Source organism: Barbus barbus (assembly GCF_936440315.1).
Source record: "Barbus barbus genome assembly, chromosome: 1".
In the NCBI taxonomy this organism is placed as follows: Eukaryota; Metazoa; Chordata; class Actinopteri; order Cypriniformes; family Cyprinidae; genus Barbus; species Barbus barbus.
The window spans coordinates 34670243-34686090 of NC_136729.1; the positions used below are offsets into that span (position 1 = coordinate 34670243).

Sequence of the window (15848 nt, forward strand, 5' to 3'; positions counted from 1 at the left end):
ACTTATTTGAATTTGTGCCAACTGCCAATTGCATTTCAGTCAATGATTTTGATTTTGAATGATCTTTCTGTCCAGTCACAGTTAATAAGCCTGATTATGAACTGTCTGCCCGTTCAGTTGTCATCAGGGAAACTATTGATGAAATTTTTGTGTTCCCTGTCTTGGTCCTTGAGACTGCATATGTTTCTTTTGTCTCAGTTTTTCCTAGATCCCAGTCTCTACCATGGGTCTCTGCTCCATTCGCTTCGCCGTGGTGGTCTTATTTCTGGTTCTGGTGGTCTTCTGCTCTGCCGTGGTGGTCTTCTGCTCCACCGTGGAGGTCTTTGCTCAGTTTTCTCCGCTGTGGTGGTCTTCTGCTCCGCCGTGGAGGTCTTCTGCTCAGTCTGCTCCGTTGTGGTGGTCTTCTGCTCTGCCGTGGTGGTCTTCTGTCCTGCTTTCCTCTGCTCCGTCCGGGCTTCCTGCTTCGTCGGTGTCATCCTGGTTCTCTGCTTCGCCCTGGCTCCCTGCTTTGCCAGCATCATCCTGGTTCTCTGCTCCGCCCTGGCTTTCTGCTTCGCCGGCTTCATCCTGGTTCCCTGTTCCGCCCGGGCTTCCTGTTTCGCCGGTTCCACCTAGATACCCTGCTCTACCCCAGTCTCAGGTCCCTCTACTTCCATGTGGACCTGGCCCTTCGTCCCTCTCCCTGTTCCGCCTCCGCTCCAACACCCTCCTGGATTATATTGAGTTAGGAGCATCTGGAAGTCGCAAAATTTAAGGGCGGAGAGTATTCAAATTAATCATGTAACGTGTTTGCGCTCGTCAAATTACTGGTATTTGCGCCATTATTTAACGTCCAAAAAATGCATCTTAATTTTGCGCTTGAAATGGCTGCAATTATTGTTGCTAGGAGAGGCACCGCAGAGAACAGAGAGCATGTGGTAGAAGGGAGAGGATTTTTCCACACATACTAATTTATTTGGAGAGAACGCATTATCCAAACATATCATTTGCCAAGCCATGTTATTTTTTAATTTGCTTCAGGAAATAAAAGATGACATGGAACACTCATCAAGGAGTCACACAATACCGGGTCTATCAAAACTGTTGCAACCCTTCATTTTTTGGCCTCCGGTTCTTTTCAGTGTACTGTGGCTTATTTATTTCTTTGTTTATTCGCGGCTACGCTAATATATACATATTGCGTTGGTCAATATGTAAATGAGATGTTGATTTATTAGCTGTGAGCTCATTCATTACTGTAAATATAACTAAAGTTTACCCGAACAAAGAAATTTCTTGGCTTGAACGCTCTTCATGGTCCCCTTCTCCTGCAGCTGTAAAACAGAGGTTCTGAAGATCCTCTTGATTTCCTCCGAGACTGCCCTCCAAGCCTTGTCGTTCTTCGATTTTGCTACGCTGCTTGACTCCATCTGTGGGGTATAAGCACACATGGAGTCATCCAATTTTTCAAGGTTCCATTATTTGTATGTTGGCCTTTTAAACCAATAAAAAACTGGTTTTGTACTTGTTCTAGCACAAACTGCATTGAGGGTTTGTATTAGTACTTGACCTCTGTCCTTTAAAGGTGCTGTCACATTTACCATGGTTAGGCAAATGTTCACTCACAAAATCCAGTTATTTCAATCAGAATCCATGTGAACATGAATGTCAAGAACATGACTAATTTTGATAACTATTTTGCTATTTTTATAATCAACAGCAAAGTAGAGAGAGAGAGGAGGCATCAGGACATGACACAGGCCAGAATCAAACCTGAAACTGCTACAGCACAGCTCCAACATTATTTTAGTTTTCTACTGTACTTTATTAACAACTTCACTAAATAATGACTGAATTATGGATTTCCGCACCTTTGGACCAATGCACTTACATGACTATCCACTGTCCACCCTATTTTAATGTAAGAGGAGGCACGAGCATTTTTAACTTGAATGTACAAGGCTTCCAGTATCAACCAGTTATTTTGGCTGCATAGCGATAGTCCATTATGGTGTTTGATACTGCAAACTGGTATTTGTTGTCATATTTTAATGTATTATTGTAATCATAAATACTGTAGCACAGATAGTTTTAGTTGACTACATGCTGTTATAAAACCTAAGTTATTTTAAAACCTAAAAGTTATTCACCTATAGCGGCTAATGAATTTGACAGTCTCGCACATTCAAAAGAAATAGCTTACTTAAAAATATGATTACTTGTTTTTCTTATAATTTTTATATAAAATAAATATATATTTTATAAAGCAATTGCAAAATCTCTAGCTGATACAGTACAGTATAACTAGAGGAACACAATACTATATTTAAAACATATATTGATATGAAAACATATATTAATACAGTTCCATCAGATTTTCCATTAACTTTTCCAAGTCATGCCTAGAAATGTGAAAGAACTGCAGGAACTCGATGTTTAGGAATGTCAAAAGGAGACCAATTTACCAGAGTTCACCCAACAGTACAAATGACTCTGTCTGCTTGAACAGAGAAAGAGAAAGCAGACACCACACTGTGTTACTGAAGTAATATTTTAAGTGTTTGTCATGAACCCAGTCACCTACCACAGAGAAAGAGGACAGAAGGAGAGAGAGAGAGAGAGAGAGAGAGATCAGTGGGTGTTTCTGCTGAGTGCAGGTAGAAACTCAGTCCCTGCTGCTTTTCTCATTTTAGTCCAACAGAGACCCTCAGCTTCACAGACGCTTCCTCAATTTGCAGCCACTCTGTGTTACAAACTGATTTATACAACACTATATGATCTGAGTGTGTGTACGGGTGACAGAAAGTGAAACAGAATTTGTGTGTGTGTAAGAAAGGAAGAGAGAGCCCCAGTAAGGTTTAATGAAAGACAAACTGAATTTACGAAGCTAATAAACTCTAAAGGGAGTGAACAGTGTTCTCTCTCGGGCCTGCCATTTCTACAGTGCTCCATATAAAACAGCAACAGCACCGGTCAGCCACTGACATTTACAGGTTGTTCCTGTGTGTAAGGTAAGGTCAGCTGGAAGCTGAACGCAATCCTGGATGCCCTCTCATGTGCATCTAAAGCAGTGGTGTGTACTAGACTTCTGAAATAAAGTGATAAAATCTCCTGTCTGGGTGTGGGTGTTATTATTCTAATTTAAATTCATGTTCCAGTTGCATTTGCTGTTTACACAGTTTCTGGGTTAATGGGACACCTTACACTTGGGACAATCAACAAGCAATACTAAAAATGAGAAGTTGTTTTTGCATCTGTATGCCTGCCCACTGTAAATTGGAATTTAGCCTGCTCTACCTCAAAGGTCTTGACTGTATCCAACGATTAAATCATAATTTCTTCAATTGCTATTCAACTGAAAAATGTAAAACTCCTCTAAATTGTGATAATGAAGAAATAACAATATTTGGACATGTTTTACACTACTTTTCAAAATTTTAGGGTTCAAAAGTAATTTTTTTTATTCATAAAGTCTGCATTAGATTTAAATGAGACCGTGAAAGCAAAATATTTATCTTTTAAATGCAACCCGAATTCCGGAAATATTGGGACGTTTTTTAAATTTGAATAAAATGAAAACTAAAAGACTTTCAAATCACATGAGCCAATATTTTATTCACAATAGAACATAGATAACATAACAAATGTTTAAACTGAGAAATTTTACACTTTTATCCACTACATGAGCTCATTTCAAATTTGATGCCTGCTACAGGTCACAAAAAAGTTGGCACGGGGGCAACAAAGGGCTGAAAAAGCAACACATTTTGAAAAGATTCAGCTGGGAGAACATCTAGCAATTAATTAAGTTAATTGACATCAGGTCTGTAACATAAAAGGGATGTCATAGAGAGGCAGAGTCTCAGAAGTAAAGATGGTCAGAGGCTCTCCAATCTGTGAAAGAGTGCGTGAAAAGATTGTGGAATACTTTAAAAACAACGTTCCTCAACGTCAAGTTGCAAATCTCATCATCTACAGTGCATAACATCATCAAAAGTTTCAGAGAAACTGGAGAAATCTCTGTGCGTAAGGGACAAGGCAGAAGACCTTTATTGGATGCCCGTGGTCTTCGGGCCCTCTGACGACACTGCATAACTCATCGGCATGATTCTGTCATTGACATTACTAATTGGACCCATGAATACTTCCAGAAACCACTGTCGGTAAACACAATCCGCCGTGTCATCTGCAGGTGCCAACTAAAGCTTTGTCATGCAAAAAGGAAGTCATATGTGAACATGGTCCAGAAGCGCCGTTGTGTCCTCTGGGCCAAGGCTCATTTAAAATGGACTGTTTCAAAGTGGAAAAGTGTTCTATGGTCAGACGAGTCCAAATTTGACATTCTTATTGGAAATCACGAAGACTGTGTCCTCCGGGCAACAGAGGAGGGAGACCTTCCAGCTTGTCATCAGTGTTGTCATCTCTGATGGTGTGGGGGTGCATAAGTGTATACAGTATGGGCAGCTTGCATGTTTTGGAAGGCACTATGAATGCTGAAAGGTATATAAAGGTTTTAGAGCAGACGACGTCTATTTCAGCAGGACAATGCAAAAGCACATGCTGCAGCTATAACAACAGCATGGCTTCGTAGTTGAAGAGTCCAGGTGCTGAATTGGCCTGCCTGCAGTCCAGATATGTTACCTATAGAGAACATTTGGCACATCATTAAACGAACAATACGTCAAAGACGCCCACGAGCTCTTCAGCAGCTAGAAACCTATATCAGGCAAGAATGGGACCAAATTCCAACACCAAAACTCCAGAAACTCATAACCTCGATGCTACACCATGGTAAACATGCCCCCATCCCAACTATTTTGAGACCTGTAGCAGGCATCAAATTTGAAATGAGCTCATTTTGTGCATAAAATTTTAAAATTTATCAGTTTAAACATTTGTTATGATATCTATGTTCTATTGTTAACAAAATATTGGCTCATGTGATTTGAAAGTCTTTTAGTTTTCATTTTATTCAAATTTAAAAAACGCCCCAACATTTTCGGAATTCGGGTTGTATATACTATTCATATAAACTTTCTCCTCATCAAAAAAAAAAAAAAAAAAAAAGTATCATGGTTTCAACAAAAATGTTAAGCTGCACAACCGTCTTCAACTCTAATAATAAGAAGAAATGTTACAGTCATAAATTACATTATGAAATATAATAAAATAAAGTTATTAGTTAAAGTTAAGTCTAATAATGTTACACAATATTACTGTATTTGTGATAAAAAATAATTTCAGACTTGGTGAGGATAAGAGACTTCTTTTGAAAATATTAAAAACGCTTACAGACCCGTTAACTTTTGAATGGTAATGGTATACTTAACACTTAACACTTATACTGTATATATAAACACTGTGAAATGTGGTAACCAGCATTTTGCACTTTGTAGCTAATTGTATTCAAACCTTGTACTTTGGAATTAGCTATACATCTAATTATAAACAACGATTTTCATTGTTTCTAAACACTACAGTCATAAAAGATATCCCAGTTCTTCAAACATAGTCTTTCCTTCCTGCTCTACTTACAGAGTTCTGGTAGTTCTTCAGCATCTCAGCTTTCGGTTTTAGGTAGTAGGCAGGTGGGACTGAGTTCTCATCCCGACAATACCACTCCTCCAAGATCCGTGTGTCTAGTCCCGCCTCCACCGCCGCATCCAAAATCATCTCAAACTCAGCCGACTCGACCTCCCCTGGGACCCGAATGCTGCCGTACTTCTCTCCAATGAGCCCCTGGGAAAGTGGGAGAAACACTATTTACACCTTTAAAAAAACCAGAAATAAATAAAGAGGAATAGAGAGAAACACAAAGGGCTGTTACACTGCGCATAACCTTGCTTATGGTCTTTTTAAAATCTGGACTAAGGCCACTTTTAACCCTGGGCAATTTTGAACGTTAGCACTGCTTTTAACCCTGGTTTATGAAAACCTCTAATCTTTTGCCGTTCCTGTCACAAGCGGTATTCTGGTTTGCATATTATGAGGTCGATAACATTGAGTGGACATTGCAAACTGACCTCATAAATATGCAAATAAGAACATTAACTCAGAGTTTACAAGTGAACAGTAAGAAATCTTTAAACTTGGGATTAAATATTAAAACAGAACAAAGTGTGAACAGAGTGAAACCAGGGTTAATAATTTCAAATGTGATATGTCAAAATTATCAATTAAGGTTTATACAAAGAAAAACCTCAATTCGAAAGTTACAGAAAAGAGCATACCACTGCCAAACCTTCTTTCTTTTCCAAGCTATTTAGCTACACATTGCGGATTGTTGTCCGCGCTGCTGAGATTAAAAAGCCAATGTCATTGCCAGTGTCATTGTGCCCACAAGCCCATAACCGCCAGTGGCAGAGCATTCAAATTGTGCTGGATAAGCCTATACACTAATGATCTGGCCCTTCTTCAAAAAAATATACATTAGAGACTTGCAGGAGATGAGACAGGGATATCATGGTCTCGGATTAAAGAGGTGTAGCAGAATGCAAAGAGAAATTCTTCGCCTTGGTTTATATCGCTACTGAAATTGTATGTTTCCTACAGAAAAAATGTGATAGTGGTGCTGTGAGATTATTTAAGTGACAGCTAATTCAGTATTTTTTAATGGCTACTGGGGTGAACTTTTAATGCTTTGCTTACCCGATCTTTACATCACTGTGCATCTATCTGTCTTGCTCTTCCTCCGTCATTTTACCTCATATATTCTCTCTTTTTTGTCCCTCAAATTCTTTCCAACTCCTTTCTACACAGAGAAAGATATATTATTCCAGTGAGCTTTATAGCTCCAGTGTTTAGTGAGGAGTATTAGGACTATGAAACTCTGCCAATTAGATTAAGGATGAGGGTGATGAGCCAAAACCCTACTCTCTCTCTCACCTTCTGCTTCTTCATACTTCTCTTAGAAGCAAAGGTGATATATATATATATATATATGTCATGAATCAGACCTCTGTGGCTCTTGCCGATGGCCAATGGAGGGCACCCTCACCTGAGTATTGACTTTCCCGGACTCCATTTCCCATGCACCCGTTCAGAGACTAATCACCTGCACAGGTGTTCCCCATTATCCACCACTACTTAAACAACACTCACACTCATTGCGAAGTCTTGTCCTGTCCCGGCTGACATTTCTGAGCATTTACCCTGTGATTCTGTGACCCTTTTGTGTATGATCTTGGAGTGTTTGACTACTGTTGATTCTCTGCCGCCCGCCCTTGCGATCTTGCTCTTTGGAACTCCGACTGTTTTGCTGCCTGCGCTGACTCCTGCCCGGTATCGTTTCTGCCTCTGATATTCCTACCATTGTTGATTTGAACACTGCCTGTTTGACCCTGCTTTTGATTATTAAAGTTATCTGAAAATGGATCCACATGCTTCTGACCCATCATTACTATATATAAACTTAACCTTCCTAATACATTAAAAATGTATATATATTGTTTTAACTAAGACCACATTGTACTTGATAGATAAATTTGCAGTAAATGTGCAAAAACAGTGTTGGATGTTACCGTGTTATTACTACATTTAACCATTCTAATTAAAAAAACTGAGGAATTTTTTGACTTCAGCAAAACCACTGTGATGCAAGAAATACTTTTTGCACTATCCATGAAAATTTTATGAGAATTACTAGAATCAGCTCAACTGAAAGTTGACTTAAGGAACAGTCCACCCAAAAACGACAATTCTTCAACTATTATGAAAAAAAAAATAGCTTGCTTACCAATTGTCAGGCTTGTTTCTTGTGTTTTGTTCCCCACATGCCCATATTTAGTCCTTCCTGTTTCCTGTCCTCGTTTAGTTTGATTATAAGTTAATTTGGTTCCAGGTGTGTCTAGTCATCCCCTCGTTATGTTCAGTATTTATATTGTGTTTCCTGTCTGTTAATGAAGTGTCTTCACCCTGCTCTACATGTGTGTTCCTGGCTATCTTGTCAAAGACTTTGAATGTGAATCTCCCACGTCTCAGCGCTCCTTCATCTCGTCGTTCACACACTGTAGCAGCTGAAGCGTGACACCAACATTCTTCAAATTATCATCTTTTGTGTTCAGCAGAAAGAAGACATTAAAGCATATTATGATGAACTATCCCTTTAAATTCCTCAAAAATAGCCCACATTTTTAAAACCTACATTCTCTTTTCTAACAAAACAAGATCCGAACAACATCGATATTACGCTCATATATTTTGTAAACAAAATATTCATTTAAAAAAAAGTGTCATTCATGTGTATAGTGCATAAAACTCTAAAGAAACAGTAATCCCAAACCAATACAACCTTAGCAGGCAACACTAAAGAAATCTATAAATATTAACAACAGCTTTGTAATGCCATTACTGATTTCCTCTGATAGATGTGTGTGTATGTCTGTGTGTGTGTGTGTGTGCAAATTCCACATAATCACACACACACATCCTGAGTACCAGAATGAAACCCTGAAAAGAAAAAAAGCTAGGTATCATCCAACTCAGACATACACACCGTTCAGCCTCCAGCAATTCTGAACATGTCAGAAAATCATTTGGTTCCAATTTCAGTCTTCTCAATTTCATGAAATCTCATCACATTGGATGTGGAAGATGAGCTACACTTTACAATTCACCCGGTGTAACTCTGAATCTTTTTGACCTGTAATACATTTTTTTTTTTTTTTTTTTATTTGGACATCCATTTTTGTGAGGATCCTCCTCCACCAATCTTTAATTTGGAGTTTTAACCAGTTGTGAAAATAGCCACAAAATATATACAAAATATATATTAAAATATATGTTGAATAATTGATGGCAATGATTTCTTCAAAAAAACCCAAAGGAGGTTCAAGCTGATGTCTGTCACAACCTCAGACAGTGGATAACAGGAATCGAGAGACTGTGAAAAACTGGTCAAACGAGTTTTAGGGTGTCAGTGTGGAGATATGTCCCCTTGGCAATTGAGACGCACACACTCACAAAAACATGTAAGACGTACATCTGTCTCATGTTTTATCACGCGGGGCTCAGAGACACCTCCGCTGCCATGAAATCTGCTGCTGCTGAGGATACGCACTATTATCTGCACCCCTGGGTGTGAAGAACAACAAGGTGTGTGTAAGACAGAAATAGAGAGCGAGTCTGTAAAATGACCCTATAGTGCCAGCTGAGTTGCTATACTGTTCCTCTGAGATGGTTTGCTTGGTCTACTTAGAGATAAGCCAGTGTTTTTGCCCATGAACATTCAGTGGCAGTGAAACCAAGCACTCTGGACAGTGTGCAGTGAGACACAGTCCATTGATACTCTGCAACACTTTGATGACACATAAACAGGTACTATGAAGTCGTATTAGGAGTGTGTATAATAGCGCCTTCAATTTCTCATCCACTCCTCTGTTGTTCTGCGGCTCTGTTACTGTTCTCTTGTTTCTTCCCTTCTAGCTCTTTCTGCCCATGTCGCTGTCTCTGCCTCAGGCTGTGTGACAGTGAGTTTCAGCTGCTGTCTCCTCTTGCAAGAGCTTTGATGTCTGTCTTACTGTTACTGTTCTCAGAGCATCGTAGGAATTGGAGAGTGTGGGGAGTATTTTTCAGAATTAATTCATCTTTGAGCAATGCCAAGTTCATTGTTTAGGAATGTTTTTTTCTTTTTGAGACTTAGGGCTCAAATGCAATTTTACAATGAAATGAAGCACACTGGAAAGACATGGGAGGCCCATGTAAATTAAATTCCTACATTTTTTATATTTTTGATGTACACTTTCCTTCAGAAGTTTGGTAAGATCTCTTAGTCTCTAATGTTCATCTAGCCTGCATTTATTTGACCAAAAAACAGTCAAATCAGTAAAAACAATTTGAAATTGTTAAATATATTTGTCAGAGAGTCACCACAGTCACAGCAGTCTCCACCAACGACACCCACCAGATCCCAATCCCCTGATTTCTTATCACCGCCACCTGTCAGCACTAATCAGCAGCACTATATCCCTGCACTCCCCCCGTTCTCTCACTGTCTGGTCTCAAGCTTTCCATGTTGACTAACCTGACCCACTTACCTTTTGTCAACTTACCAGTTGCTCCAGTGTTCCTAACCCTGTTCTCCACCGCTCCAGTTCTCCAACGTCATTCACGGACATTCACACTCAGATAAGCCCCTAGAGATATTCCCATTCCCCGCCTGCGTACCTGGACATTCTGCTCTTCTCATTCCCCTCTGCTACTACTAAAACCTGTTGATTGTATTGCACTTACCTCTGTGTCCTGTGTCTATCTGCTGACAATATTACTACAATTGAAAATAACTGTTTTCTGTTTTAATACACTTAAAATTTGATTTATTCCTGTTATGGCAAAGCTAAGTTTTCTCCACTATTCCAGTCTTTATTGTCACATGATCCTTCAGACATATGCTGATTTTTTTGTCCAAGAAACATTTTGTATTATTATCAATGTTGAAAACAGTTGTGCTTCTTCAAAAGAACAGCATTTTAAAACAGAAATCATTTGTAGCATGATACATATCTTTACTGTCTCTTTTAAATACATCCTTCCTGAATAAAAAAAAATTACAGTTACCCTATTTAGGTTACATATTACAAGTTACCCTATTTAAAATGTAATAAGTAGTGTATCTATTTCAAATACTTTATTAAAGTAATGTTACAAATTACTTTTACTAAATTTCTAACGAATGTCACATTTAAAGCAGGCAGGGTTAATCTTACAGTAGTACTCAACACTAATTACTGTCAGACTTTCAAAATCCTTCATTTGAATTAAGATTATAGTCATTTAATTTAAAGCACAGTCACCACAAAATCAGACTTTAACACCTCTTTTTATATTGGGATCTTTCTGAGGTTAAATACAAATTTAAAATCATAAGAACTAGTTTAATAACTTTGATTCTGTTTTTAAAATCAATTCTTTGCATAGCTATAACAGGAAATATTGAATATCTAACAATGCCTTTGGAAATAACAGTCAATCTTAAAAAGTAAAGTATATACATAAAACAGATATCAAATAAGCATGTGTCCTATTCTTTGTCCCAAACTCCTGAAACATCGGTGTCTCATATTTTAGAGTGTTCAATCAAAAACAAACAAAACAAATTAATTTTATTCAACATATCCTAGCTTTTTACAACAAATAATCAGATATAACTCACTAACGGATTACAGTTACATTTATTTTGAAATTGAATTATATAACGTTACATGTAACTAGTTACTTCCCAACACTGTAATGAGCCTGAAAAAATCTAACAAACTCAAAATGAATGTAATGATATAGGCCGTACTTTAAAATCTAATTTCCGTTTAAATGCTACCAGTTTCAGCAGCCCTGCTGTCTATATTCATATTAATCTAGAGTGTTCCTCTGAAGCCAGATTTCTCCGTATCCGATCTTTTTTTTTGCCTCAAATTCCATAAACACGGAGTCGTCTCAGGAAATATCTGCGCCCACACGGAATCACTGAAACCGACTGAAAACGATGTAGTACACATGCCAGACCAATATGTGGCGCTGTAATTCTGCCACAGAGATACACAAAAAAACAGGGAAGAAGATTTGGACCATGTGCGTAAACCTTGCGTGCTGAATACAAACTAACACACAAAGCAGAAGATTTTGCTTTAATAAAGTTAAACCCACTCAGTGGGTTCTGCAGCACGAACACAGGCACGTAGTCTGACATTGTTGTTGTTGTTGTCGCTATTATGTGACGTAGCGGTGTCTGATTAGGGGCGAGACGTGGGCTGATGACGTCATCGTTTCAGAAAATATACGGATTCGCCGTCCACACGAAAACGTGAAAACGGCATTTTCAAATTTATCCACCCTGGGACCCGGTTTCAAAAATGATCGGTTTCACTCTTCGAAAACGGCGGATTCGTGAAGACGAAACGCCTATACGGTAAAAAATGTATGCGTATACAGCGAAAAGCGTCTTCGTGTGGACGACGCCTCAATCTCTCTCTCTCCTTTACGTTTCTACCCATCTCTGACTGTCACACTTAGATTAAACAATTCCAATCTGCCTAGAGTCCTTCTCTGGAGACACACAAGCACATGCAACCCAGAACTGTTAGCCGCAAACCCGCTCACTCGCACTCTCTCTCTCGTGCTCTGATCAAAGCCTCATTTTGACTCTAAAATAGACCCAAATACATGTATCTCCATGCAATGACACAACACAGCACAACATCACTGAACTTCATGGAGGAAATCCCACATATAGATCAAACACTCACAGAGCTCCAAGTGTGTCAGGGCTTGCTTGCACTTGCACTCCAAACCATGAGGTCCAAAGGGATTGGTCTTTGAATTCAAGTCTGCTTTGGGCTGTCTAGGGGTTTAAGGGGGAATACTGTTTTTTTTTTCTCTACAAAACTGACCTCCATTCTTTCTCTTATGAGATAATGACATTCTCTTTGGGAAAAGCCAGCATAGTTTCTAGGAAACTTCTCACTAACTACTGAAAGTGCACAAGTCAGAAAGAAGGAGATGAGTTTAGCTAATTTTAACTAGAACACTGAGAAAAGTGGCCTGGATCTTTTCCGGTCTACTTAAAGGTGAAGTGTGTAATTTTTCAGTGTAACATACTTTCCCCTATTCCAACGTAAGCAGTTACAGATGTAAGAAGCTATTTGTAGGTTGATTTCGGCAAAAACTTTAAAAAGAGAGAAATTGATAAGACATATAATCAAAAGAATATTAGAACTGATTTGGTCTCCAAATTAGAAACTTGTGAACACCACAAGCCTTTAGGTCTGTATGAATGTAAACACTCAACACTCAATTTTTGAAAGAAATTAATACTTGTATTTTGCAAGGATGCAGATCAATAGTAACAGCTAAGGCTTTTAGTTTGTTCGGGTGATTTCTGTTTCAAATAAATGATGTTCTCTTAAAATAATCCAGAAAAAAAATGCAGCACCATTTCTACAAAAATATTAAGCAGCACAACACACTGATAATGATTGTTTCTTGAGCACCAAATCAGCATATTATAATGATCTAAATGGCTGCTGAAAATTCGGCTTTCCCATTTCAAGAGTAAATTATGCTTTAAAATACATAAAAAATAAAATAGTTGTAATAAATTGTAATAATATTTCACAATATAACTGTTTTTACTCTATTTATGATCAAATAAATGAAACCTAGAGACTTCTTACAGTCTTACAGACCTCAACATTTTAATCAGTAACGTCTTACATAAAACATATATTAAAATACAAATATATTAAATGAACTGTCCTGAAACAGGCATAACAGACAGAGATAACAAACAGAACATGTCAAACTTATGACAAACAGGGGGAAGCTTTGTTAAAACAGTTATTGTATTATTATATGCATCATCTTTGACAAGAAGCCGGACCAAGAGCTCAAAACTATTTTTAACAAGAAGAAAAACATACTCTTTTCATTTTACATGCCAAAAAGGAGGGCTTTGTATACCGAAGCACAAACTGGAAGCTAATGCTAATGCAGGAAAGAGAAAGGCTAATAGGGTGAAAGTAGTCTCTGCCCTACATGGATGGAGGTCATACACTTCATATAATTTACTAAGAGAGAAAGAAAATGAGAGAGTGAGGGAATGAGAGCAAGATGAGGCTGAGAGGACGAGGACAGAGAGGATTAAGTGAAAGAATAGACACACAAATCAGAGTGAAAGAAGAGGTGAAATGGACACTAGACCACTGAATGTAGAGGTGAAGGTGGGAGACTGAAGGAGGTGTGAAGTGGAAGAGAGAGATGAAGACAGAAACCTCTCGAAGGATGAAAGCGAGAGAGAAGAGATGGTTGAGAAGACAATTAAAGATGGGGTCAAGGGCAAAAGAGAGTCAGGAGTTAAATGAAAAAGTTTGGTTTAGGAAATAAAGCAGACTGAAAGAAATCCAAAAGAATGTAAGCAAACTAGATTAAAAATGTGATTTGCCACTCATGTAAAACTCACTGCAACGATGCCAGAGGGGTATGGGTACTTTTCTGAGGCCCTGAAACCACATATGCAGGTAGGCACGTAATTACATCGCATATGTACTATATACAATAGCCATTGTGAACACGCCACCAATAGCAGTGAAATGCCACCTACTTGCCACACACTCACCCAAAATATCTTTATGGGATGTGCTGTGAGAAAGCAAAACATACACAGTCCTGTTAAAACTAACACCAATGTTGACCACAAAAACTTAGCAGCATGCATAAAAAAAAAAATTGTAAAATGCAAATTCACTTTCTGACAGTAGGTGGAGCTTTTAAAAAAAAGCAGAAATACTCTGGAATGGAAAGTATGCAACATTCTGTTTCTGACGCTTGATTGTCACAGAGAATTAAACAAGTCAAACAGTATTTGCATGTTTTCAAACAGGCGTTCAGGTTTTTGAGTTCACTGTGGTGTACAGCGTCAAGACAGAGATGGTTAGACAGAGATGCTAGATTCTTCATCTGCTCTTCACTACTGTTTAGCAAAATACGCTGCTTGGGAGTGCCACCAAGTCGGATTTATGACATAACAGTGGTTGGTTACTTTTCTTCACAATATCATGAAAAAGAAATTAGAACACAACTCTGAAATCACATTGATGACATGCAAACCTCTGTGTCAGCCTGAACAGATGTATTAACAGCCATTTATTCTATACTAAGTAGCCTAACAAAGACCACTATCACTGATACCAATACTGCTACTGATGTCTCTTAAATGCATTTTCCCCTAATTAAATGCTTTATCCCATAATTATAGCCTGTCAACATTACAGAATAAATGAAAGCCATTACTTTTAACATTTAATATGCTTTAAAAAATAACTTTGAAAACAAGTTTTAATTTAAGTGAACTTTTACATTTTATATAAGTGAAAAGTCACTTAAAAATAAATAAGTGAACCTATACATTAAATATAGATGAATCTTTACTTTAGCTTCAAAAGTTAATCAGCAAAGAGCAGCGAGTACCCCCCCCCCCTTTTTGTTTTTTGATTTACATTATTTACAGACTGCAGCAAGCAGCTCATTTTAAAACCTGATGCACATTACGCAGATCTGACACACATCTGATTTTCTCCAGACTCTTAATGATCATGAACATTTTAATTCATTTAAGTTTGCGTTTATGAGGTCACTCGCCAAATACAGCATTTTAACAGCATTTGAGCATTTTGTGTATAAACTCTGTCTGAAGCAGCTTTCTGTGTGCACGTCAAATGCATTTGTTCACAGAGAGCTGCTTCATAGACAGTGAGCCAGTACAGTACCAAATGTAGTTATCTTTTGCATCTAATTGTGCTTGATAGCATGTTCATAAAGTCTACTGTAACGCTAGCCAAAGGATGCCAGGAAATAAAGGTGCTACGTTATTTGCATTATATATTTTTGAAAAAACATTCAAAATAATCACACGATTAACGTGTTCATTTTGACAGCCCTAATTAAAGGAAAATATTTATTGCACTAAAGATTTGTCTTGGTGTGGATAGGCATTTGCAGTGTAAATTGCACCTGCTCTCCTTATCCTTTTTACTTGATTCCCTTCCCACTTCTTTCCAACTTCCGCAAAATAGTGATGTAGTGTTCACATTAATCATTGTTAATTTCAGTAAGATTCTACACAATCTGGAATTTTGCATGAGGGTAAAAAATTGTCAAGATGGCTATGCAAATTCACCACGTTGACCAACAGAAAGCTGCTTGGTTTTAATGTGAATTCTGAGCTCTGTCTCAATGTATGAAACTGTATGTAACATGCATCAGATACATAGAGTTTCATATATTGCTACACTAATGACAAAAGACAATGGGCCTTTCCAAATACAAGTGGTCACAGGAGATACATTTGAAATGCATGTTAATACCAGGTGGAACAGGACCTT

General features: G+C 38.0%; 1 protein-coding gene across 1 annotated transcript in view; it reads right to left on the reverse strand.

Annotated features, from left to right (window-relative positions):
* The window catches only part of LOC306850151 (NACHT and WD repeat domain-containing protein 2-like), a gene marked incomplete at both ends in the record, with an annotated part of 63762 nt that overhangs the window by 10016 nt on the left and 37898 nt on the right, over positions 1-15848 (reverse strand). Inside the window, 2 exons of the mRNA XM_079385613.1 lie at positions 1259-1409; positions 5515-5718. Coding sequence (XP_079241739.1) covers positions 1259-1409; positions 5515-5718 — 355 coding nt within the window. The remainder of the gene's footprint in view (positions 1-1258; positions 1410-5514; positions 5719-15848) is intronic.